This window comes from Candoia aspera, chromosome 12 (assembly GCF_035149785.1).
Source record: "Candoia aspera isolate rCanAsp1 chromosome 12, rCanAsp1.hap2, whole genome shotgun sequence".
Lineage (NCBI taxonomy): Eukaryota > Metazoa > Chordata > Lepidosauria > Squamata > Boidae > Candoia > Candoia aspera.
The window spans coordinates 23,357,744-23,382,843 of record NC_086164.1 but is presented as its reverse complement, the minus strand read 5'-3'; the positions used below and the strand labels follow the sequence as shown (position 1 = coordinate 23,382,843).

The following is a 25,100-nucleotide window of genomic DNA, read 5'->3' as shown; positions in this document are numbered from 1 at the left end:
TGCCCAAGGCCTGCAGGTTTCTAGCCTGGTGCCTTAACCACTGCACCGCAATGGTACTCCTATAAGGTTGTATTCTCTCTTGTAAGGTTACATTAACAGAATCTTGCAAGTCTGAAAGTACCCCTCCCTTCCTTCACTTTTACTCTCCCCCAAACTAGGGAGGGTTCCTTCTGAGATGCTTTCTCCACCCCTCCTCCTTTGGACTCAAATTTCATGTATCAGACTGCTGTCTAGACTGTGGCTCTTCCTCCTGTCTCCCAAGGTCATTCCCACATACCATTACACATCTAGTTCCGTTCTTCCCTATGACTATTTTCTCCTTATTCTCCAGGTTGAAGCATTTCTGGGAACTGGGGTGAAAGGTAAAAGACGAAGGCTGCATGATGTGTTTTCATCCTCTTTTTAGAGCCCGTTCAAGGTGGTGGGGGGCAGGGGGGGAGAGAGAGAGAGAGAGAAACCTTCATGTTCCTGATGGGTTCAACAGGCTTTGATGCTCTCTGCCCCTATCTGTCATGCGCTGCCTACCTCCGAGTAACACACAGACACTGATTCCGTTGAAGCAGGCTCTGGTTTATTCGTAGTGTAGATACAGTGGTAGAAAAAAGCTGAGAGTGACAGGAGCGCGCCGGTGCGGGGTTTAAATACCCCGCGCCGGTCAGCGCCCCCTCACTCGCGGTTACGTCACCCCCCTTTGTCCAACATGCTGTCTTGCCGGTAGGTGAGGGGTTGCGAGGCCCCGCTGGCGCTCCGGGATCGCCCATCATCGGTTTCCCTATTCCTCCGGTGATTGCTGTCAGCTGGGCGATCTCCGTTGCGCTAGCGCTAACAGCTTGGGTGTGCCTCGCGATCCGCTTAGCCATTGTATCTTGTTCTTTAGTCTTTGTAAGTTGATGGCTACTTATCTTGAGCCCCTTCCCCTGTTTCCTTGTTATTGTCATGTGTGCCATTGCGCTGATGTCTTCAGCTCAACGGCACTCATGACATACTGCCCCCTGTCCGAATAGTGCCCCCCCCCCGGCGTTCCGGTTTTTTTTTTTTTTTTTCAGGAGAGCTGTCAAAATGGTTTTTTTTTTTTTTTTGAATTTCCCGCCGGAGTGTTTTCACCCCTCCCTTTGTTCCGCCCTCTACCACGTGTCCCTGTAGGGTGTGTTCTTCGTGCGCATGCCCCGGTCACACCCTGGGCGTGCGCATGCTCCGGCCACACCCTTTTTGTTTGGTTCAGTTCGACGAGGAGAGAGGCGTGGCTGGTCGGGTGCTTATCAGCTCCAGGTAGGGCCCTTATTTTTTATTCTAAGTGTGTCGCGTTTGTTATGTGTGCTCCTGGGCGTTGCCCCCAGGATGCACTGTTGACTTGATTGCCACTCCCCCGTGGGCCTGGGGCGGGGGGAGGGTGCTGGCGACCGCTTGTCACTGCCTTGTGGGCCCGGGGCGGGGGGGGTGAGTCCCGGGGGGGGGGAGGTCCACCCAAGTCGCGGGCTTGGGGGGCCCTTTCCCTTGGGGCACGGTAGGCGGGGGGGGCCCGCGGGGGAGGGGTTATGCAGGTGCCGGTTTGCTGGTTTTGCCTTAGGCTTGTCGGGGTATGCCCGGTGAAAAGCCCGGGTCAGGTCAGGCGCGTTAACGTTGTGCGCCGCCACCCATTCTGGGTGGGGGAAGTGTTTCCACCTGACCAAATAGTGTAAAGTTCCCCGTTGCCTGCGGGAGTCGAGTATGTCCCTTACGTCAAAGTGATGTTGGCCGTCGATCATCACCGGTGAGGGCAGTGGCGTGCTTGGGTGCCATCGGGAGGTGGTTGCCGGTTTCAGGAGGCTGGTGTGGAATACCGGGTGGAGTCTCCGTAGGTTGTGTGGCAGGTCCAAGCGTATTGCCACCGGGTTCACTATCTGCGTGACTCGGAACGGCCCGATGTACTTAGGCCCCAGTTTTTTCGAGGGTTGGGGCGACTTTAGGAATTTGGTGGATAGGTAGACCATATCCCCCGCCTGGAACGTCGGTTGTTGGCGCCGGTGCTTGTCGGCCTGCTCTTTGTAGGCCGCCTGTGCTTCCTTCAGCGCTGCCGTGATTATTGGCCACGATTCCGCAATCTTCCGTCCCCAGTCGCTAGCGTCCACCTGGGGCTCCGGGGGTTGTGGTAGCTCCGGTATGGGGACGAAGTCGCGCCCCGAGACTACCTCGAACGGAGTTTTCCCCGTGCTCGTGTGAACGGCGTTGTTGTATGCGACTTCGGCGAACGGGAGCAGTTCGGCCCAGTCGTCTTGATGGTAGTTGGTGTATGAGCGTATGAATTGTTCTAGGGTGGCATTGAGGACCTCTGTGGCTCCGTCCGTCTGGGGGTGCCAGGCAGTGGATAGGGCCTGTTGGGTCCCCGTCAGCTTTAGGAAGGCCCGCCAGAATTTAGAAGTGAATTGTGTGCCCCTGTCGGTCACCACGCGTGCGGGACATCCGTGTAACCTGTACACGTGGATGAGGAAGAGTTTGGCTAGTTGTTGTGCGGACGGGACCGATGTGCAGGGGATGAAGTGGGCCTGTTTCGAAAAATAGTCTTTCACCACCCAAATGGCCGTTTTCTTCTGGCTGGGTGGGAGGTCCACTATAAAATCCATGGAGATTTCCTCCCATGGGCGGGAGGGTTCTGCCACCTGTTGTAGAAGCCCCGCAGGTTTGCCTGGTGCCCGTTTGGCTCTGGCGCACGTTGGGCAGGACGCTACGTAAGCTTTCACGTCCCGTCGTAGCCACCAGAATTGACGCCTTGTTAGGTGCAGGGTCTTAAGGAACCCAAAGTGTCCCGCTTGCTTGGCGTCGTGGGATCTATGTAAGATCGCTTGGCGTTGCGAGTCCGGGACATAGATTCTGCCTTCCCCCCATGCCAGGTCCTGTGCCATCGTTACCTTGTCGGGGTTTGCCAGGAACCAGGGGTCGGTTTTGAGGGCGGCGGCGAGGTCCGTGCATATCCCCCCTGGTAGTTGCGGTTGGCGTCGTCTGGTCACAGGTTGTCCCGCCGTCGGTTGCGCCGTAGAGTCGAGCTGCCTCCGAGCGCCACTCCGGGTGGTCACGGCCATCCCCAGTTGAGAAGCGGATAGGACCGTCCCAATGGTGTCTGGGGCGGGCTCTTCGTCTTGGGCCAGTCGGGAAAGGGCGTCAGCCAGGAAGTTCTTTTTACCCGGCATGAACTTCAGCTGGAAGTATAAGCGGCTGAAGAATTGGGTCCATCGGACCTGTTTTGGGCTGAGGCGTCTGGGCGTTCGGAGGGCCTCGAGGTTCCGGTGGTCGGTCCAGACCTCGAATGGTTGGGCGGCTCCATCGAGTAGGTGTCGCCATGTTTCCAGCGCCGATTTTACCGCGAAGGCTTCCTTCTCCCAGACGTGCCATCGCCTTTCTGTCTCGGAGAATTTCCTCGACAGGTAGGCGCATGGTTTCAGGAGTCCCGTGGGGTCCTTTTGGAGTAGGATGGCCCCCAGGGAGAAGTCTGAGGCGTCGGCTTGGACCACGAACGGCCGTTCTGGGTCCGGGTGCGCGAGGATTGGCTCTGTGGTGAACAGCGCTTTCAACTTATTGAATGCGGTCTGGCACGCGGGAGTCCAATTCAATACTGTGCCCGGGTTCTTGGCGCGTCGGGTGTCCCCCACCCCTTTGGTTTTGAGGAGGTCCGTTAGGGGGAGGGCTATCTCCGCGAAATCCCGGGCGAATGATCTGTAAAAATTCGCGAAGCCGAGGAAGCTCTGGAGTTGGCGTCTGTTGCGGGGGCGTTCCCAGTTCAGCACCGCCTCGACTTTTGCGGGGTCCATTTCTATGCCGTCTCCGGAGATTCGGTACCCCAGGTAGTCTAGGCGCGCTTTATGGAATTCGCACTTTGCGGGTTTGGCATAGAGCTGCGCCCTTCTGAGCTTATCGAGGACTTGTCTGACTAGGGTCACATGTTCCTCGTGCGTTTTAGTGTAGATAAGGACGTCGTCTATGTAGACGAGGACTCCTTTGAACAGGTGTTCATGCAGGACCTCATTGATGAGCTGCATAAACACCCCCGGGGCCCCCACGAGTCCGAACGGCAGCGCTTTGTACTGGAAGGCGCCTAGGGGGCAGTTGAACGCAGTCTTCCATTCGTCCCCCTCCCTGATTCGGATGCGGTAGTACACCTCGCGAAGGTCCAGCTTGGAGAAGACCTTGCCCATGGACAGGTGGGCGAGCATATCTTTCACCAGGGGTAAGGGGTATTTGTTGGACAGGGAAGCCGCGTTTAGGCCCCGGTAGTCGGTGCAGAGCCGTAGGGTGCCGTCTTTCTTCTCCCGGAATAAGACGGGGGCTCCGACCGGTGAGCATGCTGGCTCTATGAATCCCCTCTCTAGGTTTTTATCGATGAACTCCCGGAGGGTTGCCATCTCCTTCGGGGTCATCGAGTAGATCTTCGGTCTAGGTAAGGGGACGTCAGGCAGCAGGTCAATCCGGCAGTCCGTCTTGCGGTGGGGGGGTAGTTGGTCAGCTTCCGCCTCTCCGAAGACCTCGGAGAAGTCGGCGTATTGTTCCGGTAGGTCTGCTGTGGTAGCTGCGTTGTCCTGTGTAGTCGCCTCTGCTCGTCCCACAGTGGGGTTGGTTCTGCCCGCCGGAACTGGCGCCCGGTACTCGCCGTCGCCAAATGTGAAGGTGCGGGTCTCCCAGTCGATGCACGGGTTGTTTGTCGCGAGCCATGGCATTCCTAAGACTGCAATGGGTCGTCCGATGTGGGTGACAACGAACGATGTGCGTTCGGTGTGAGTGCCCATTTGCAGGGTGACCGGCTCGGTCTGCATCGTGGCTGGTTTCCCTCCCGCTGTTGAGCCGTCCAGCTGGTGGAATGCCAGCGGCGTGGGGAGGGGGGAGCAGCGGAGGTCGAGTTTGGCGACTAAGTCGGGGTGGATGAGGTTTTTCGAGCACCCCGAGTCCACTAGTGCCGCGGCCGTGGTGGCTCCGTTGCCGGCAGAGAGTTTGATTGCCGCCATTATAACGGAGCTTTCGCCGTTCCGTCGAGGTGGTCCGCGCTGCTGTCCCACCGCCTGCCTCGCAATGCGTTTCAGGGCAGGCGGGGAGCGTTTCCCGCCGGCTGGTCTGGGTCTACGGCGTCCTCTTCCCCCCAGTAGGTGTCCCAGCCTTCCTCTGGTGTCGCTGTGGCTCCGGTCATTCGGCGGTGAGGGGGCGGCGGCAGTTTAGGTGGTTTAATGCTAGTTTTCGGGGCGGGTTTAGGCACACTGGCCGGTGGTCGGTTGGCGAAGCAGTCTGCCGTCTGGTGCCCCAGTTTTCCACACCTCCCGCAGGGCCCGCGATTAAATTTCTTCCTAGGGTATGTGGGACCGGCCGTCCCCCCGTGTGGTGCGGGTACCTTTTGCCAGGTGTTGGTCGTGTCTTCCATAGTTGTCATGAGGAAGGTGCGGTGCGCGTGTTCTGCTTTCCCCGCGAGGTGGATCCACCCGTGTAGAGTCTCTGGGTCATCGCGGTAGAGGGCCCATTGGAGTACGTCGCGGTTGAGCCCCCTTTTGAACATTTCCAGCAGGGTGGTCTCGGACCAGTCGTTGACCTTCCCCGCGAGGGCTTTGAACTCGAGGGCGTAGTCCGGGACAGTGCGTGCGCCCTGTTTAAGTCTTTGGAGTGCGCTTTTCGCCCTCACTTTGGCTAGTGGGTCCTCAAAGTAGCTCTTCATCTCGTTGATGAAGGCGGGGAAGTTGGCGAGGGCGGGGGAGCTGGACTCGTACAGTTGGACGTACCAGTCCGCCGCCCGGTCTTGTAGTTTGATCGCCACAGCTGCGATCTTGTCCGCTTCGGAGTCATAGGAGTGTCCGTGCCTCCCCATGAACTCCCTGGCGTTCGTGATGAAGAACGACAGTTTCGCGGGGTTCCCATCAAAGAAGATGGGGAAGTCCTTTGGGGCCCGGGCGTTTTGTGAGCCCCTTCCTCTCGCTTCCCGGCCTGCGGCGGCGTCCGCCTGGGCCGTTTGTTGACCGTCATCTGGCCTGTGGGAGTTCGCCGCCTCGCTCGGGGTGTGGACCTGTGCGGGGACGTCGTTGGGCGGCGCGGGGGACATCAACGACTGAAGCATGGTCCGGAGTTCCTTCAGTTGGGTCTCCATGGCCGCGAGTCTAGCTTGTGCGTCCTCGTCCGCGATCCGCGCCGCCGCTGGGGCCGGTTCCATTGGTGTGTCGGCGGGGGTGGGTCGCCGGTGGGGTTCAGGCCCTCCCGACCGTTGGTCCACTTCCGCCGTCGGCTGGGTTGCTTCTTCGTCCTCCCCCGTGCTTACCGCCGTTGGGCTGCCGCTCCACGCCCATGGCTGGGGTGCGATGTGGGGCGCGGGGTTCTCCGCTGGTTTTGGGAGGTATGTTGCTCCCTCCCGTGGCCGGGTTGCCTCCGTCGCCATCTCCCCTTGGGGTTGGAGCTGAGGCTCGGGTTGGGCCGGGTGGGCGTCCATGGCTCCGGGAGTCCGCGGTGCCTCTGGCCTCGATCGGTCCTCCTCTGCTTCTTGCCGTGCGGCTCGTCCCCCTTGTCCGCGTCGCGCCGGCCTCATCGTTCCTGGTCTTCTCGCCGTCTACTCCTCCCGTGGATCGTTGTCGTCCGGTGGGGCTCGGCGAGGCTGAGTTTATGACTCTCAGCTTTATGTCATGCGCTGCCTACCTCCGAGTAACACACAGACACTGATTCCGTTGAAGCAGGCTCTGGTTTATTCGTAGTGTAGATACAGTGGTAGAAAAAAGCTGAGAGTGACAGGAGCGCGCCGGTGCGGGGTTTAAATACCCCGCGCCGGTCAGCGCCCCCTCACTCGCGGTTACGTCACCCCCCTTTGTCCAACATGCTGTCTTGCCGGTAGGTGAGGGGTTGCGAGGCCCTGCTGGCGCTCCAGGATCGCCCATCATCAATTTCCCTATTCCTCCGGTGATTGCTGTCAGCTGGGCGATCTCCGTTGCGCTAGCGCTAACAGCTTGGGTGTGCCTCGCGATCCGTTTAGCCATTGTATCTTGTTCTTTAGTCTTTGTAAGTTGATGGCTACTTATCTTGAGCCCCTTCCCCTGTTTCCTTGTTATTGTCATGTGTGCCATTGCGCTGATGTCTTCAGCTCAACGGCACTCATGACACTATCTAGGTTGGCAGGGTTAGCTTTGATGGATTAAGTTTTTCATATCTGAACCTTTGGGGGACAGGATTCCTCCCCAAGTTATTCTTTATCATGGTTTAAAAAAATCCAAGCAAGCTCAAAAATAATTCATAGGAATTGCCTCTCCTGCCTCCTCATTGTAGCTCTGGAGTGCTCAGCCATTTCATGTGCTTCCAGGAACTCGGTGCGGCTGGTGATCCGGAAGGTTCAGTTTGCCCCAGCCCTGTCAGGCCCAGCACCCAAATCTCAGATAACCAGGCAGTTCATGATGTCAGACAAGCCCCTGCACCTCGAGGCTTCTCTGGATAAGGAGGTCAGTGTCACGTCATCTCTTCTCAGCTGATGTACAGACCGTGGTGTTGTGCTGAACCTCTCTGCCCTGGTGCCCCGTGCTGGGGATGACTGTCTGCTTTCAGACAGGCTCATGTTCTCTCCTTGAAGCTCTGCATTTGCTAATCCTAACTCCTGCAGGATCTCCCTCTCTCTTCATTCCTGGTTCACCAAAACTGCAGAACCTTTTTCAGAACATGCATTTTCACAGATGCTACTTTGTCATCATCTTTGTTCTTTATCTGATTTTACCATGTTGTATTATGATCCCAAGACTGAATTTCTTCTAATCATAGAATGGTGGGTTTGTGGTGTAGCATCAGAAGATTAGAAGGGAAAAAAGAAAAAGGGCATAGGAGTGCAACAGCTAAATGGTGCTTCTCTCCATGGTAACATGATGCTTTTATTCTATCTGATTTTAGCAACAGACTATTGTGATTTCAGATTTATTACCATGGGGATCCAATTGGAGTTAATGTGGACATAAACAATACCACTAATAAGATTGTAAAGAAAATTAAAATATCAGGTAAGGGGCAATAAAACGAGCCAGGTAAGCAGCCCATTCATCGTGAAATCAGCCATTCCCCGATTCGGCCCTCCATCCTTCTCTGTCTTCTTCTTTTAACCTTCTGCATCACCCAGCAATTCTTACCCAGGATCCTCATCTGCTACATCCAGCCCTGGGATCTCACTAACAGGATTCCAGCTGGGTGAGGGCAAAAGGTCAGCCTGAGCAAGAGTCACTGAGTCAGATCTGTGCTGCTCAACGACAGTTTGCTATTGATTGCTCCATCCAGGTCACATAATATAAAGATATTATGTTATGGTTTTAAAACATGGAACTATTTACATGACTTTCCTGGAAATCACTTAAATTTATTGTACCCCTGCTTTAGGGTTGGTGATCTTTTATTTTATTTGTTTTATTTTTAGTAATGTTTTATCAGATGTACACACTCCCTTTCCTCCAGGAGCTCAGGTGACTCGCATGGGGGTCTCCTTTCATTTTTCTTGCACAGCAACCCTGTGAGGTAGATTGGGCTGAAAGAGAGAGTGACTGGCCCAAGTCATCCAGGGAGTCGTCATGGCTGAGGGTGGCCTGGAACCTGACCTTCTTACTCCTAGCCCAACATCTTACCCATTATGCCGCAGAAGCTCTTTATTTTTTGTTTATAAATAATTAAAGTGCCATGGCCCCAAACAAAAGCTGTAGTTGGTGAAGCTGGGGGCCCTGTGTTTGCAAGGCATGCTGAAAGACCTGTCTGCTGTAAGAAGTGGTTTCCAGCAAGGCCCTCTGGGCAACTCCAGATAGTCTGCTCATCACCTTCCATGTGTAGCAGAGTCGTCCTTGCGAGGAAGTCTCCATCTCCCAGCCGGGCTCGGTTGAGGTGGCCTGAGGCCAAGCCTAAGTGCCCTGGCTCAAAAGGAGTGTTTTCTCTGTAAACACGGAAGAAAAGCTCCATGTGGACATGCAAGTTGTGTGGAGGAGAAGCCTTTGGAAGTGGGGATGGGTCAGGTTCCAGTTGGCCCACTGCAGGACTGTGCCCTCCAAGCTAGTTGCTGGGCTCTGGGCCTTTGGGCCAGTTGGGCTATGGTGGTGGTGGTGGTTACTATTTAAATGTGTATGCCACTCAGGTCCCAGTGACTCTGGGTGGTTCACAAGTAAACAACATTAAAAGGAATAAACCAATATAATAAACAAGAACAAGGAATAAAAGACGGCAAACTGGACAGGACCAAAAACGAACCTACACCACCTAAAGGGGCCTTCAGTCACCCCTGCCAAAGGCCTGGACAAGGAGCCAGGTCTTCAAGCCCTTCGAAATACCAACAGGGTGGAGGCCATCTGGATCTCAGAGGACAGGCATTGCGGCAGGGAAGGCGTGCTTCCGGGGACCTGACAGATAGTATTGTTTGTTTGAAGGAACCCAGAGTGCACCAACTCTGCTGGATCGAATCAGCTGGGCAGATGTTATGGGAGACAGGTGATCCCTTAAGTAACCACAGCCTGTGTAGGTTTTAATAAGTAACAACCAGCACCTTGAATCACACCCAGAAGCAAACTGGCAACCAGTGCAGCTAGAGAAGCAGGAGTGTTACATGGGCTTACTGAGGCCTGTCCCTCAGTGCTGACACCACTGCATTATGGACCAGTTGAAGCTTCTGGGTGGTCTTCAAGAAGAAGCTCCATGTAGAGTGCATTGCAGTAATCAAGCCATGAGGTGAGCAGGGCTTGAATGCTGTCTGAAGGACTTGCCAATCTAGAAAGGGGCGCAACTGGCACATCAGATGAAGCTGTGCAAAGGCCTTCCTGGCCACAGCTCCCACCTGCTCATCCAGTAGAATCTGAGAGTCCAGGAAGACCCCCAGATTGTGCACCACTCTGGAATGCTACCCCATACAAAGTTAAAGACAAAATATCCCCAGATCTGGGTGGCCCAAACACCCATAGCCACTTGATCTTGGTAGGATTGAGTCAACTGTATCAAAAGCTGCTGAGAGATCAAGGAGCACATTCTGGCACTGACATAGGTCATCTACAAGTGTGACCAAAGCTGTCTCAGTACTAAATCTCAGCCTGAAACTTGACTGAAATGGGTTGAGATAATTCATTTCCTCCAATGTTCTCATCAACTGCAGCTCAACTACCTTCCAACCACCTTCCCCAGAAAGGGAAGATTGGATGGGAGTTATTGAAAACTGTTGCATCCAAGGACAGCGTCTTTAAGAAAGGGTGCACCACCACCTTTTTCAAGGCAGGAGGTACCACCCCCTCAGTCAAAGAGGCTAATGCCATAGCATGGATCCAACTGCGGGTCACCTCCTTGTCCGCTTTTATGACCAAGAGGGGCCTGGAGCCAGTAAATAAGTGGCTTAACTGACAGCACAGAGGACCCTGTCTATGTCCTCTGGAGTCATTGACTCAAACTCATCCAGATCATACCACCAGACTGCGCAGGCATCTTGGCCTGCCCTGTCCAGTCTGAGTTCAGATCAGAGTGGATCTAGCAACATTATCTGCCAGATAGCCTGAATAATCCTCACAGAAGTCCAGAAGATGTTCTGAGGAGCCCTTCCTACCCAATAGGGACTGGGTCACCCTGAACAGGGTTGCTGGATGACTTATCAGTGGACACAATAACAGCGAAGAAATACTGGCATTTCACTGTCCTTATTGCCGCGAGGTAATCCCTAACATGGCTTCTTACTTGTGTTCTGTCAGGCTCGCTTTGAGTCTTCCTCCAAGGGTGCTTTAAGCATCTTGACTGGCAATTCATCTCCTGGAGCCTCTTGGTAAACCACCCAGGGTTTGGTTCATAGGGAGAGGCTGTGGAGATACCGTTCTGGGCCCTGACCACCTGCCCATTCCAGGCAGTGACCAGGGGCTTGGGTGAAGCACACACCAGATCCTCAGCGAAAACCCCAAGCTCTGTCTGGAGCCCCATTGGGTCCATCAGTCACCCTGGGGCAGTCCAGCTGAGTGGACCCTGCTTCCCTGCAGGGATGGGGGACACTAGGGAGTCAGAAGACAAGCAGAGTGATCTGTACATGGCAAAGGACTGATGTCAAGGTCCTCTATTACCAGATCGCATATCAACCGCCCCGAGACAAAAATGAGATCCAGCGTGTGGCTGCTGGTATGTGCTTGGTTGTCGGTGACTTGGGACAGTTCCATGGGAACCGGGAGTCTTGGGAATTCTGTTGCCAACCCAGCCACAGAATCCAGCAGCTCAGGCAGGGATGCCATTAGGTGGCAGGGAGGGCAGCACACCAGCAGCAATCCCAACTGCTCCTTTCAGCCCAGCTTTACCCAGAGCACCTCACTCCCAGTACCTTTGAGCAGAACCTCTGAAAGCCTGCAGTGATTCACAGATGACAACAGCCACCCCTCCTCCCATCCCCGGGCTCTTGGCTGGTACAGAACCTGAAACCTGTGTGGGCACATTTCTGAGAAGAGAACCATGTTTCGGTAAGACATGCCAGGTCTGCACCATCATCCAAAATAAGATTGTGGGTGGGGGCAGCTTTGTTACACAGCAACCTGGCATTGAAAAGCAATAGCCAAAGTCCAGGAACACTGAAGACCTGATAGCCTGGCCCTGCAGGTAGAAGCCAAGGGCTGGGCAGCAGGACTGCTTTCAAACAGCGAGCCCAGTGCCCCAAGTGTGACCTGCCTCCAGTTCCCACCATACCTCCTCTGCTCATCACTGTTGTCCTGCCTGCCCCCAGCAACCCCATCCTTAAGTGTTTCCTGCCCAGGCCCAGGCCCACACATTCCCATCTCTCCCCCATCTCCTAAACACAACCACTCAATTCCCCCCACCCTGTCCTACCGGGAACCCAGCCACCCTGGGTTACACCTGCCAACTCACTTGACGGTCTCGGGGGGGTGGGGCAAGACCCGGCAGGCACAGGCCACCCAGGTCCCCACCCACCCCCGTTCCTGCAACAGAGCACCACCCTGAATGGCGAAAGAGCCAGAGAGAACTCAGAACTACTTTCCTCTCTCTGGGAGGTTTGGTCAGGGGGATCTCAACCTCTTGGGAGACCAGCTGAGGCTGCCCTTCCATTCAGTAAGTGCAGAGCATCAGCCTCAGCCCGTCTGCTCATTAGCTGCTTTGTCCTGCTGCAAGTTGTGCCTGGCAAGTGGTGGCAGCAGCAGAATAAGGCAACTGTGGTCAAAGAGTGGTGCTCCACAGTGGTGGAGCAGAAGGGCATTGTCCCTTCCTTGCCTTGGCAACGAGGGCAGGAGCCACCAGTGGTTGGCTGGCATGGAGTTCGAAGGCAGCACCGTGTGTTTGGTTGACCTCCAGCTGAAACTAGGCGCCTCCCTCTCTTTTTCAGATGTCAAGTAGCCCATCAGGAAGATGGAGGCTGCCTCCTCCCACCTGGCAGTGGTGGAGTATCCCCAAGCAGCAGGGGGATAGCCCGCCTGTGCTTGAACTCTTTGTGCCACAGAGGAAGGCACCCCTTTGTTGCCCGGCCCTGCTACATGCTTTCCTACTTTGCAAGAAAGGTGGAGAACAGGGAGGAGAGTGAGTTAACCAGGCAACATGAAGAGCTCATACAGTGAGGAGAGGGAATTCCAGCAGGTTGGAATGTGGGGGCCCCCTTGCTGAGGCTGCGCCAATAGAACACATTGAGGCAGTCATACATTAGACAGCATGGTCAGGTCACTTCCTGGTCCATTTCAGTTTAACTGCCACCTAGGTTCTCTGCAAGGCTGGACCCTTTTGGAGGGTCCACCAGATCTAGAAGGTTTCTGGACAGCCTTCTCCCAGTGATCTGACAGATAGTTCTGCTGGGAGCCTAGTTAGCCTCTGGCACCAGAGGCAACCTGTATCCTCGATGAAAGAGACAGCTTATCTCTGTCCATGGATCCTGGGATGTGCCTTGGTTTCTTAAGGAATTCTGGAAGATGTAGGATCATAAACAAGCATCACAGTAGAACATATACTATCCTTCTACCAGAACTTACGTTCTTCAGATTTCTCCATCTATTTTCATATCATTATAAACATTCTACTAAGGTACACCAATTCATCTACTTGCTCTAGTTTTTCACATTGTATGTCTAAATTTCAATTGTTCACTCCATTTTTCCTGTCAACAATCTCAGTCTTTGATTTTTCAGATCCATACTCCTCATTGCATCATCATACAATCTAACATTTGTTGCAAATTATTTGGGTTCTCCATCACCAACACAGCATTGTTTGCTTACAAAAGTACAAACACATTCATGTCCCCATCTTACACACCTCTACCATCATTACAAAGTCCATAAATACACTAGACAACCAAAAGGGCATTGCACATCATTCTTAGTTCCCTGCTCAGCATTACACCACATATTAAACGTTACATGTATTCTCAGGCACACTTCACTTCCATCATTCATTCTGCATTGCAACCCTAACCCTAAGCCTACCTTCATACTAGTGTGAACCATTCCCCAACTTGAGCTTAAGTAGTTTATCATACACTGCCTTTGTCCAACATTCAGAACCTGTGAATGTGGTTCTGGAAAGAGTATCCATGGATCCTTCACTAATACTTGTAATATTCCATCATAAACAACCACCAAAAGCTTTTAGATGCTTTTCTATGCCATGTATGTGCATTGTAAACTCACACTTAAATCACATCTTTAAAACAGATCATTTTCTAAGCAGATACTCACCAAACAATCACCATTCTCATTCATTGTTGGGTATCTGAATGGCCCAACCCCTTTTTTTTCCTGGACTATGATTCATTGCCCACATCCAAATGTACTGACACACACTCAAGATACAAATTCAATTAGAGCACATATGAGATATTAAATTGATAGGGACATACTACACTTGCCTGGTTTGGTAAACTTTAATTTAAGGTGAAAGGTCCCCTGTGCAAACACCGAGTCATGTCTGACCCTTTGGGGGGATGCCGCTTTCATGACGTTTCCTTGCCAGACTATGACGGGGTGGCTTGCCATTGCCTTCCCCAGTCATCATCTTCCCCAGCAAGCCGGGTGCTCATTTTACCGACCCTGGAAGGATGGAAGGCTGAGTCGGCCTGAGCCGGCTTGTAATATCCATGTAAAATCCTGCCCACTTTTAGAGGACTACCACGCTACTATGTCTCCCTCTTTCTCTCCAGTTGAACAGATCACAGATGTGGTTCTCTTTTCATTGGATAAATATACTAAGACCGTCTGCTCAGAGGAGTTCATGTAAGTGGCAAGTCTTTGGCTGATGGGAATCAAGAAGTGGAGAGGGTCCTTTCACAATAGAATGTACTCTTGGCTCTTTGGCTAAAATGTTTTGGGTGATAGCAGTTGTAAGCAGATCACATTGATTTCTTTTCCATTTTGCCCCAAAACATGTTTTAGATATTTTATTAATATATTCATGTTTGAAAATGTGAGTTTGGATTTTCAGACATTTTTGAAAATGGAAGCTATGTAGTTGCATGTTATATGGAGATGTGAAGGCTCTAACAAAAACCTTGACAATGTAGGGGAATAGGTCACTTCCTGACGGGGTGGGACATTTTTTTTTCCTGAAAAAAATGGAGGAAATGGCTGTTAAAGAATTCTGATAGTTCAGAAGCTAAACTGTGGGATCATGAAATTGCTCAGTTTGGATGAATTTGGAAGAACTTCAGTGAATTCAGGAAAGGAGGCATCATTGCTGCTTCATATAGAAGTCACATTAAATTGCTTGTATTGATGCATGTGAGGGAGCCTGTCCCTCTCACCTTTTCCTGTGCATATTCATACAGTAAAGCTTTCTACCTTGCATGTACAATGTTCCCACAAAATGGGAAAGTATAGGTGTGTAAGTAACATATCACTTGATTAAGGTCTATTTCTGTTCTGGGGAAAAATTATTTTCTTCATCAGTTCTAAGCTCTGGTACAGAGTTTTCATTAGCATCCGAACTTGCCTGGTTCTTACCTACTGATCTCGTCTTGCTTTTTTCATAGTGAGAATGTGGCTGCCAACTCTACCTTCTCCAAAACCTATGCTGTGACTCCCATTTTATCAAAGAATCGTGAGAAGCGTGGCTTGGCTCTGGATGGCAAGCTCAAGCATGAGGACACCAACCTGGCTTCCACAACTATGTAAGAGGAAACACCTTCTTCTTCATCACTATCTCTTGCTATTACGCCTTTGTCATCTCTTCCAATGTCTCCCACTCTTTTTTCTTAGTTTCAGGCCTGGGATGGACAAAGACGTTCTTGGCATCCTGGTTTCTTACAAAGTGATGGTCAACTTGGTGGTATCGAGAGGAGGGTGAGCCTTTTTTCTAAAAGGACACAGTGAAGGAGTCACCTTTGGATTCTGACCAGTGTGATTGGCTGCTGTCTCTTTCTCCATCTGCCCCTCCCTTGCACCTTTCCTGGGGAACTCAAGTCCCAGCTGACATGGGACCTGCCTTAGCCATTGCTCGGGGCTTGAGTTTCCATGGCTGGGAGTAGGATTGAGCTGGAATCTCCCTAGCCCTAGTCCAGTAGCTTAACCCACAGCCCATGCTGCAGTCACAGCTCCTGGTCTGTCCTTGCCTAGAACTGTGATTCTGTTTCATTTGTATTATCTGCTAGATCAAGTACAGGTTGCCTTGCCTTGTCTGGTTCTAAAGGTGATCACAATTTATATATAGCTTTTAACAACCTGATATGGCATTAAAATTAAAGGAGAAAAAGTTGTGGAGAATTATCCTCATAAACCAGACTACTCCATAACATTAGACTAAATTGCTTGAGATTCCTCTTCCTTGTCCATTCGCTAAAAACAAACAAACTCTAATTCAAATATTGATCCACAGTCTCTTGCTGCAAAGCTGCTATAGATCTAACCTTTCAGAATTGTATGATAATTATTTTGGCCACTCCCTTGCTTTAACAGTTCACCGTTCCTGAGGTCTTGATCGATTCAAAGCCCAGCTTGTTGACAGCGGGCTTTGGCTGATCTTGAAAAACCTACGCTGGGTCATATCTTCTTAGGACTCAAATGGGAGACCACCAGGACATGCAAGGGGTATAGACTAGATTGGGAAGTAGACAAAACATCCCTGAATAAGGCAGTGGTTAATCAGTTTATATGTTGTTAGTTAATCAGCTTATATACCCCACCACCCAAAACAGGTCAGAAAGTGACTAGGGATCAAGCAAACTTATGGAAGACTTTACCCTTTTTTCAGTGGATTCCAAGTACTGAGGTCTACATGCTAAGACGAAGTTAGGCATCCTTGCCATGCATTGATTTGTCAAAAGTTGTAGATATTTCAGTCTCCTTGGCTTAATTCTTCTAATGTGTTAAAAATGCATAGACTAGAATAATTGGAGAACTATAATCCAAGGAAGCTATAACAATTCAGCCTGTTTCCACAATTCCTTTGTGCTTAAATTGGACATAAATTGGAGATCTGGAGACAGAATATCAGCTATTTACTGACAGGAAACAGCAACTCACCTTTCTCATCTATGGAGTGTTCTTTGTGTTCTTCTCAATATTGAGCACCTCTTCTTTCCACAGCATCCTGGGAGATCTCACATCAAGGTTAGTACTGATTTATTGATCAGTAAATCAGTTTATTCTCTAATGTATTGAAAAGGGAGCATGTCTTAAGCTTTAAGAACCATGTGCTCTGACTGAGTGCCATTATATTGCAAGTACTTTGAAATTAGTGGGAAATTGGAGGGCCAATAAGTTGGCTTTCAAAGTGTCATGCGCTGCCTACCTCCGAGTAACACGCAGACACTGATTCCGTTGAAGCAGGCTCTGGTTTATTCGTAGTGTAGATACAGTGGTAGAAAAAAGCTGAGAGTGACAGGAGCGCGCCGGTGCGGGGTTTAAATACCCCGCGCCGGTCAGCGCCCCCTCACTCGCGGTTACGTCACCCCCCTTTGTCCAACATGCTGTCTTGCCGGTAGGTGAGGGGTTGCGAGGCCCTGCTGGCGCTCCGGGATCGCCCATCATCGGTTTCCCTATTCCTCCGGTGATTGCTGTCAGCTGAGCGATCTCCGTTGCGCTAGCGCTAACAGCTTGGGTGTGCCTCGCGATCCGTTTAGCCATTGTATCTTGTTCTTTCGTCTTTGTGAGTTGATGGCTGCTTATCTTGAGCCCCTTCCCCTGTTTCCTTGTTATTGTCATGTGTGCCATTGTGCTGATGTCTTCAGCTCAACGGCACTCATGACATACTGCCCCCTGTCCGAATAGTGCCCCCCCCCCGGCTTTCCGCTTTTTTTTTTTTTTTTTCCAGGAGAGCTGTCAAAATGTTTTTTTTTTTTTTTTGAATTTCCCGCCGGAGTGTTTTCGCCCCTCCCTTTGTTCCGCCCTCTACCACGTGTCCCTCTAGGGTGTGTTCTCAGTGCGCATGCCCCGGTCACACCCTGGGCGCGCGCATGCTCCGGCCACACCCTGTTTGTTTGGCTCAGTTCGACGAGGAGAGAGGCGTGGCTGGTCGGGTGCTTATCAGCTCCAGGTAGGGCCCTTATTTTTTATTCTAAGTGCGTCGCCTTTGTTATGTGTGCTCCTGGGCGTTGCCCCCAGGATGCACTGTTGACTTGATTGCCACTCCCCCATGGGCCCGGGGCGGGGGGAGGGTGCTGGCGACCGCTTGTTACTGCCTCGTGGGCCCGGGGCGGGGGGGGTGAGTCCTGGGGGGGGGAGGTCCACCCAAGTCGCGGGCTTGGGGGGCCCTTTCCCTTGGGGCACGGTAGGCGGGGGGGCCCGCGGGGGAGGGGGTATGCAGGTGCCGGTTTGCTAGTCTTGCCTTAGGCTTGTCGGGGTACGCCCGGTGAAAAGCCCGGGTCAGGTCAGGCGCATTAACGTTGTGCGCCGCCACCCATTCTGGGTGGGGGAAGTGTTTCCACCTGACCAAATAGTGTAAAGTTCCCCGTTGCCTGTGGGAGTCGAGTATGTCCCTTACGTCAAAGTGATGTTGGCCGTCGATCATCACCGGTGAGGGCAGTGGCGTGCTTGGGTGCCATCGAGAGGTAGTTGCCGGTTTCAGGAGGCTGGTGTGGAATACCGGGTGGAGTCTCCGTAGGTTGTGTGGCAGGTCCAAGCGTATTGCCACCGGGTTCACTATCTGCGTGACTCGGAACGGCCCGATGTACTTAGGCCCCAGTTTTTTCGAGGGTTGGGGCGACTTTGGGAATTTGGTGGATAGGTAGACCATATCCCCAGCCTGAAACGTCGATTGTTGGCGCCGGTGCTTGTCGGCCTGCTCTTTGTAGGCCGCCTGTGCTTCCTTCAGCGCTGCCATGATTATTGGCCACGATTCCGCAATCTTCCGTCCCCAGTCGCTAGCGTCCACCTGGGGTTCCGGGGGTTGTGGTAGCTCCGGTATGGGGATGAAGTCGCGCCCCGAGACTACCTCGAACGGAGTTTTCCCCGTGCTCGTGTGAACGGCGTTGTTGTATGCGACTTCGGCGAACGGGAGCAGTTCGGCCCAGTCGTCTTGATGGTAGTTGGTGTATGAGCATATGAATTGTTCTAGGGTGGCATTGAGGACCTCTGTGGCTCCGTCCGTCTGGGGGTGCCAGGCAGTGGATAGGGCCTGTTGGGTCCCCGTCAGCTTTAGGAAGGCCCGCCAGAATTTAGAAGTGAATTGTGTGCCCCTGTCGGTCACCACGCGTGCGGGACATCCGTGTAACCTGTACACGTGGATGAGGAAGAGTTTGGCTAGTTGTTGTGCGGATGGGACCGATGTGCAGGGGATGAAGTGGGCCTGTTTCGAAAAATAGTCTTTCACCACCCAAATGGCCGTTTTCTTCTGGCTGGGTGGGAGGTCCACTATAAAATCCATGGAGATTTCCTCCCATGGGCGGGAGGGTTCTGCCACCTGTTGTAAAAGCCCCGAGGGTTTGCCTGGTGCCCGTTTGGGTCTGGCGCACATTGGGCAGGACGCTACGTAAGCTTTCACATCCTGTCTTAGCGCAGGCCACCAGAATTGACGCCTTGTTAGATGCAGGGTCTTAAGGAACCCAAAGTGTCCCGCTTGCTTGGTGTCGTGGGATCTATGCAAGATCGCTTGGCGTTGCGAGTCCGGGACATAGATTCTGCCTTCCCCCCATGCCAGGTCCTGTGCCATTGTTACCTTGTCAGGGTTTGCCAGGAACCAGGGGTCGGTTTTGAGGGCGGCGGCGAGGTCCGTGCGTATCCCCCCTGGTAGTTGCGGTTGGCGTCGTCTGGTCACAGGTTGTCCCGCCGTCGGTTGCGCCGTAGAGTCGAGCTGCCTCCGAGCGCCACTCCGGGTGGTCACGGCCATCCCCAGTTGAGAAGCGGATAGGACCGTCCCAATGGTGTCTGGGGCGGGCTCTTTGTCTTGGGGCAGTCGGGAAAGGGCGTCAGCCAGGAAGTTCTTTTTACCCGGCATGAACTTCAGCTGGAAGTTGAAGCGGCTGAAGAATTGGGCCCATCGGACCTGTTTTGGGCTGAGGCGTCTGGGCGTTCGGAGGGCCTCGAGGTTCCGGTGGTCGGTCCAGACCTCGAATGGTTGGGCGGCTCCTTCGAGTAGGTGTCTCCATGTTTCCAGCGCCGATTTTACCGCGAAGGCTTCCTTCTCCCAGACGTGCCATCGCCTTTCTGTCTCGGAGAATTTCCTCGACAGGTAGGCGCATGGTTTCAGGAGTCCCGTGGGGTCCTTTTGGAGTAGGATGGCCCCCAGGGAGAAGTCTGAGGCGTCGGCTTGGACCACGAACGGCCGTTCTGGGTCCGGGTGCGCGAGGATTGGCTCTGTGGTGAACAGCGCTTTCAACTTATTGAATGCGGTCTGGCACGCGGGAGTCCAATTCAATACTGTGCCCGGGTTCTTGGCGCATCGGGTGTCCCCCACCCCTTTGGTTTTGAGGAGGTCCGTTAGGGGGAGGGCTATCTCCGCGAACCCCCGGGCGAATGATCTGTAAAAATTCGCGAAGCCGAGGAAGCTCTGGAGTTGGCGTCTGTTGCGGGGGCATTCCCAGTTCAGCACCGCCTCGACTTTTGCGGGGTCCATTTCTATGCCGTCTCCGGAGATTCGGTACCCCAGGTAGTCTAGGCGCGCTTTATGGAATTCGCACTTTGCGGGTTTGGCATAGAGCTGCGCCCTTCTGAGCTTATCGAGGACTTGTCTGACTAGGGTCACATGTTCCTTGTGCGTTTTAGTGTAGATAAGGACGTCGTCTATGTAGACGAGGACCCCTTTGAACAGGTGTTCATGCAGGACCTCATTGATGAGCTGCATAAACACCCCCGGGGCCCCCGCGAGTCCAAACGGCAGCACTTTGTACTGGAAGGCGCCTAGGGGGCAGTTGAACGCAGTCTTCCATTCGTCCCCCTCCCTGATTCGGATGCGGTAGTACACCTCGCGAAGGTCCAGCTTGGAGAAGACCTTGCCCGTGGACAGGTGGGCGAGCATATCTTTTACCAGGGGTAAGGGGTATTTGTTGGACAGGGAAGCCGCGTTTAGGCCCCGGTAGTCGGTGCAGAGCCGTAGGGTGCCGTCTTTCTTCTCCCGGAATAAGACGGGGGCTCCGACCGGTGAGCATGCTGGCTCTATGAATCCCCTCTCTAGGTTTTTATCGATGAACTCCCGGAGGGTTGCCATCTCCTTCGGGGTCATTGAGTAGATCTTCGGTCTAGGTAAGGGGACGTCGGGCAGCAGGTCAATCCGACAGTCCGTCTTGCGGTGGGGGGGTAGTTGGTCAGCTTCCGCCTCTCCGAAGACCTCGGAGAAGTCAGCGTATTGTTCCGGTAGGTCTGCTGTGGTAGCTGCGTTGTCCTGTGTAGCCGCCTCTGCTCGTCCCACAGTGGGGTTGGTTCTGCCCACCGGAACTGGCGCCCGGTACTCGCCGTCGCCAAATATGAAGGTGCGGGTCTCCCAGTCGATGCGCGGGTTGTTCGTCGCGAGCCATGGCATCCCCAAGACTGCAATGGGTCGTCCGATGTGGGTGACAACGAACGATGTGCGTTCGGTGTGAGTGCCCATTTGTAGGGTGACCGGCTCGGTCTGCATCATGGCTGGTTTCCCTCCCGCTGTTGAGCCGTCCAGCTGGTGGAATGCCAGCGGCGTGGGGAGGGGGGAGCAGCGGAGGTCGAGTTTGGCGACTAGGTCGGGGTGGATGAGGTTTTTCGAGCACCCCGAGTGCACTAGTGCCGCGGCCGTGGTGGCTCCGTTGCCGGCAGAGAGTTTGATTGCCGCCATTATAACGGAGCTTTCGCCGTTCCGTCGAGGTGGTCCGCGCTGCTGTCCCACCGCCTGCCTCGCAACGCGTTTCAGGGCAGGCGGGGAGCGTTTCCCGCCGGCTGGTCTGGGTCTACGGCGTCCTCTCCCCCCCAGTAGGCGTCCCAGCCTTCCTCTGGTGTCACTGTGGCTCCGGTCATTCGGCGGTGGGGGGGCGGCGGCGGGTTAGGTGGTTTGAGGCTAGTTTTCGGGGCGGGTTTAGGCACACTGGCCGGCGGTCGGTTGGCGAAGCAATCTGCCGTCTTGTGCCCCAGTTTTCCACACCTCCCGCAGGGCCCGCGATTAAATTTCTTCCTTGGGTATGTGGGACCGGCCGTCCCCACGTGTGGCTTGGGTACCTTTTGGCAGGTGTTGGTCGTTTCTTCCGTCATTGCCATGAGGAAGGTGCGGTGCGCGTGTTCTGCTTTCCCCGCGAGGTGGATCCACCCGTGTAGAGTCTCTGGGTCGTCGTGGTAGAGGGCCCATTGGAGTACGTCGCGGTTGAGCCCCCTTTTGAACATTTCCAGCAGGGTGGTCTCGGACCAGTCGTTGACCTTCCCTGCGAGGGCTTTGAACTCGAGGGCGTAGTCCGGGACAGTGCGTGCGCCCTGTTTAAGTCTTTGGAGTGCGCTTTTCGCCCTCACTTTGGCTAGTGGGTCCTCAAAGTAGCTCTTCATCTCGTTGATGAAGGCGTGGAAGTTGGCGAGGGTGGGGGAGCTGGACTCGTACAGTTGGACGTACCAGTCCGCCGCCCGGTCTTGTAGTTTGATCGCCACGGCTGCGATCTTGTCCGCTTCGAAGTCATAGGAGTGTCCGTGCCTCCCCATGAACTCCCTGGCGTTCGTGATGAAGAACGACAGTTTCGCGGGGTTCCCCTCAAAGAAGATGGGGAAGTCCTTTGGGGCCCGGGCGTTTTGTGAGCCCCTTCCTCTCGCTTCCCGGCCTGTGGCGTCGTCCGCCTGTGCCGTTTGGTGACCGTCCTCTGGCCCGTGGGAGTTCGGCGCCTCGCTCGGGGCGTGGACCTGTGCGGGGATGTCGTTGGGCGGCGCGGGGGACATCACCGACTGAAGCATGGTCCGGAGTTCCTTCAGTTGGGTCTCCATGGCTGCGAGTCTAGCTTGTGCGTCCCCGTCCGCGATCTGCACCGCCGCTGGGGCCGGTTCCATCGGTGTGTCGGCGGGGGTGGGTCGCCGGTGGGGTTCAGGCACTCCCGACCGTTGGCCCGCTTCCTCCGCCGTCGGCTGGGTTGCTTCTTCGTCCTCCCCCGTGCTTACCGCCGTTGGGCTGCCGCTCCATGCCCGTGGCTGGGGTGCGATGTGGGGCGCGGGGTTCTCCGCTGGTCTTAGGAGGTATGTTGCTCCCTCCCGTGGCTGGGTTGCCTCCGTCGCCATCTCCCCTTGGGGTTGGAGCTGAGGCTCGGGTTGGGCCGGGTGGGCGTCCATGGCTCCAGGAGTCCGCGGTGCCTCTGGCCTCGATCGGTCCTCCTCTGCTTCTTGCCGTGCGGCTCGCCCCCCTTGTCCGCGTCGCGCCGGCCTCATCGTTCCTGGTCTTCTCGCCGTCTACTCCTCCCGCGGCTCATTGTCGTCCGGTGGGGCTCGGCGAGGCTGAGTTTGTGACTCTCAGCTTTATGTCATGCGCTGCCTACCTCCAAGTAACACGCAGACACTGATTCCGTTGAAGCAGGCTCTGGTTTATTCGTAGTGTAGATACAGTGGTAGAAAAAAGCTGAGAGTGACAGGAGCGCGCCGGTGCGGGGTTTAAATACCCCGCGCCGGTCAGCGCCCCCTCACTTGAGGTTACGTCACCCCCCCTTTGTCCAACGTGCTGTCTTGCCGGTAGGTGAGGGGTTGCGAGGCCCCGCTGGCGCTCCGTGATCGCCCATCATCGGTTTCCCTATTCCTCCGGTGATTGCTGTCAGCTGGGCGATCTCCGTTGCGCTAGCGCTAACAGCTTGGGTGTGCCTCGCGATCCGTTTAGCCATTGTATCTTGTTCTTTAGTCTTTGTGAGTTGATGGCTGCTTATCTTGAGCCCCTTCCCCTGTTTCCTTGTTATTGTCATGTGTGCCATTGCGCTGATGTCTTCAGCTCAACGGCACTCATGACACAAAGATAGAAACAAGAGTGAAAATGGAATGATTACAGGAAGAGAAATACAAATCCTATATGAAAAATATATTGGAATAATAATCTCCTAACAGAATAAAAGGAAAGTAGACATAGGGAAAAAGCATGTGGAAACTGCTTGGAAGAGAGTGAAAAGAATGATGCTACAGAGCACTACAGAACTATTCAGAGTTATTGCAGTAGGTTATATGGAAAAGGTTGCTTGGTGGAATGATGAAGTGAAAAGAGCTGTGGGTAAGAAAAACGGATAGAAGAGAATAATAGTTAAAAAAATTGAAGATGACAGAAGGATAATGTGAAGATACAGAAAAAGGCAATTGCAAAGAATGTAGTTGAAGAGAGCAAGGAATGTTGAGTAAGAGGTCGACAAAATGCAGAGTGATTCTGAAGGAAGTGGGCAAGAAAGGAAACCCAGCAGAGTACATGGGATTAAAAATAAAAATGGTAAAATGATTTTGGATGAAACTGAAGTGAGGGAATGGTAGAGGGACTACTTTAGATTCTAGCATGGGAATGATGGTGATATGTCAACAAGCAGGATCAAAATAAACATGCTAGTATCCAAGAAAAAAATAATGAAAAGAATATTCCAAGGGTGTGAAAATATTGAAAAATTATAAGACTACAGGAATAGATCGCACAACTGAATAAATGCTAAAAAATGGATGTGCTTTGGGGAAAAGTTGCAATAGTGAATGCAGAAACTATAGGTGGTACATTTATTGTGTAAGGGAAAGTATTTGGCAGAAATCCAATGTAATCGGTATGAAAAGCAACCATAAGCAAAACTTGAGAAGTCAGTGTGGCTTTATGCCTCACTGGGATGCGCATACGAGACATTTGCCCTTCAGCAGGTCATTGTGAAAGACATGAATGAAAAAGAGAGGATACTGTATTTATGTTGATTTGGAAATATGTATGATAAAGTGAATACAGGTAGTCCTCGCTTACCAACCATTTGTTCAGCGACTGACAGCACTGAAAAAGGAGACTTATGACTGGTCCTTGAAGTTGCAACCATTGCAGTGTTCCTGAGGTCACATGATTGCAATTCAGGTGCTTGGCAACCTGCTCACAATTATGACGGTTGCAATGTCCTGCGATCACGTGAGCGCCATTTGCGACCTTCACAGCCAGCTTCTGACAAGCAAAGTCAATGGGGAAGCTGGTAGGAAGTCATGGTCACATGACATCATGCTTAATGACCGTGGGTGATTAATGACTACAGCTGGAACTGATGAACTGCCATGTAAGTTGGACATGATCATGTGATTTTTCACTTTACGACCACGTTGCTTAGAGACAGAGTCCCAATTGAGGTCGGTAAGTGAGGATTACCTGCAGGTTGGAAGTATGAATGAGTGCAAAGTTGAAAGTTGATTGTAAATGCAGTGGGAGATAAAAAACGTGTGAGAATATTTGGTATACCACATAATCATCAAGCTTGGACTAGCTTAGTCAAAATCAACAAAAATTGAAATATAAAACTCAGAAACATTGGAAAAAGAACATTACTGAAACCTAGATAGGAAGTGGGATGACCCTTACAGAGATGTGCCTGTCTGGGGTTTGGGTGCTCCATCAGCCATGACGCCAGCATGGAGGAGGCAGGGTGACAATCCTAATGCAGGAGACCCTGCAAGTAGCCAGAAGTGTCGTTCCACAGCAGACAGTGTGTGAGGCTGTACGTGTGAGTTTGGGCCATAGGCTGGGGGTGCTGCTGTTGCTCTGCTGGAGTTGCTCAACTCATTGTGAGATTGATTCTATGATTCCACAGAATCATAAGGTGGAAAGGGACCTTGGAGGTCTTCTGGTCCAACTCCCAGTGCAGGGCAGGA

The 25,100-nt window shown here is 53.1% G+C and overlaps 1 protein-coding gene across 1 annotated transcript in view; it reads left to right on the top strand.

The window, feature by feature from the left end:
• Nucleotides 1–25,100, top strand: part of ARR3 (arrestin 3) — a gene marked incomplete at its 5' end in the record, with an annotated part of 66,433 nt that overhangs the window by 23,624 nt on the left and 17,709 nt on the right. The window contains 6 exons of the mRNA XM_063313606.1: nucleotides 7,286–7,421; nucleotides 7,883–7,967; nucleotides 14,087–14,159; nucleotides 14,915–15,052; nucleotides 15,141–15,224; nucleotides 16,467–16,490. Coding sequence (XP_063169676.1) covers nucleotides 7,286–7,421; nucleotides 7,883–7,967; nucleotides 14,087–14,159; nucleotides 14,915–15,052; nucleotides 15,141–15,224; nucleotides 16,467–16,490 — 540 coding nt within the window. The remainder of the gene's footprint in view (nucleotides 1–7,285; nucleotides 7,422–7,882; nucleotides 7,968–14,086; nucleotides 14,160–14,914; nucleotides 15,053–15,140; nucleotides 15,225–16,466; nucleotides 16,491–25,100) is intronic.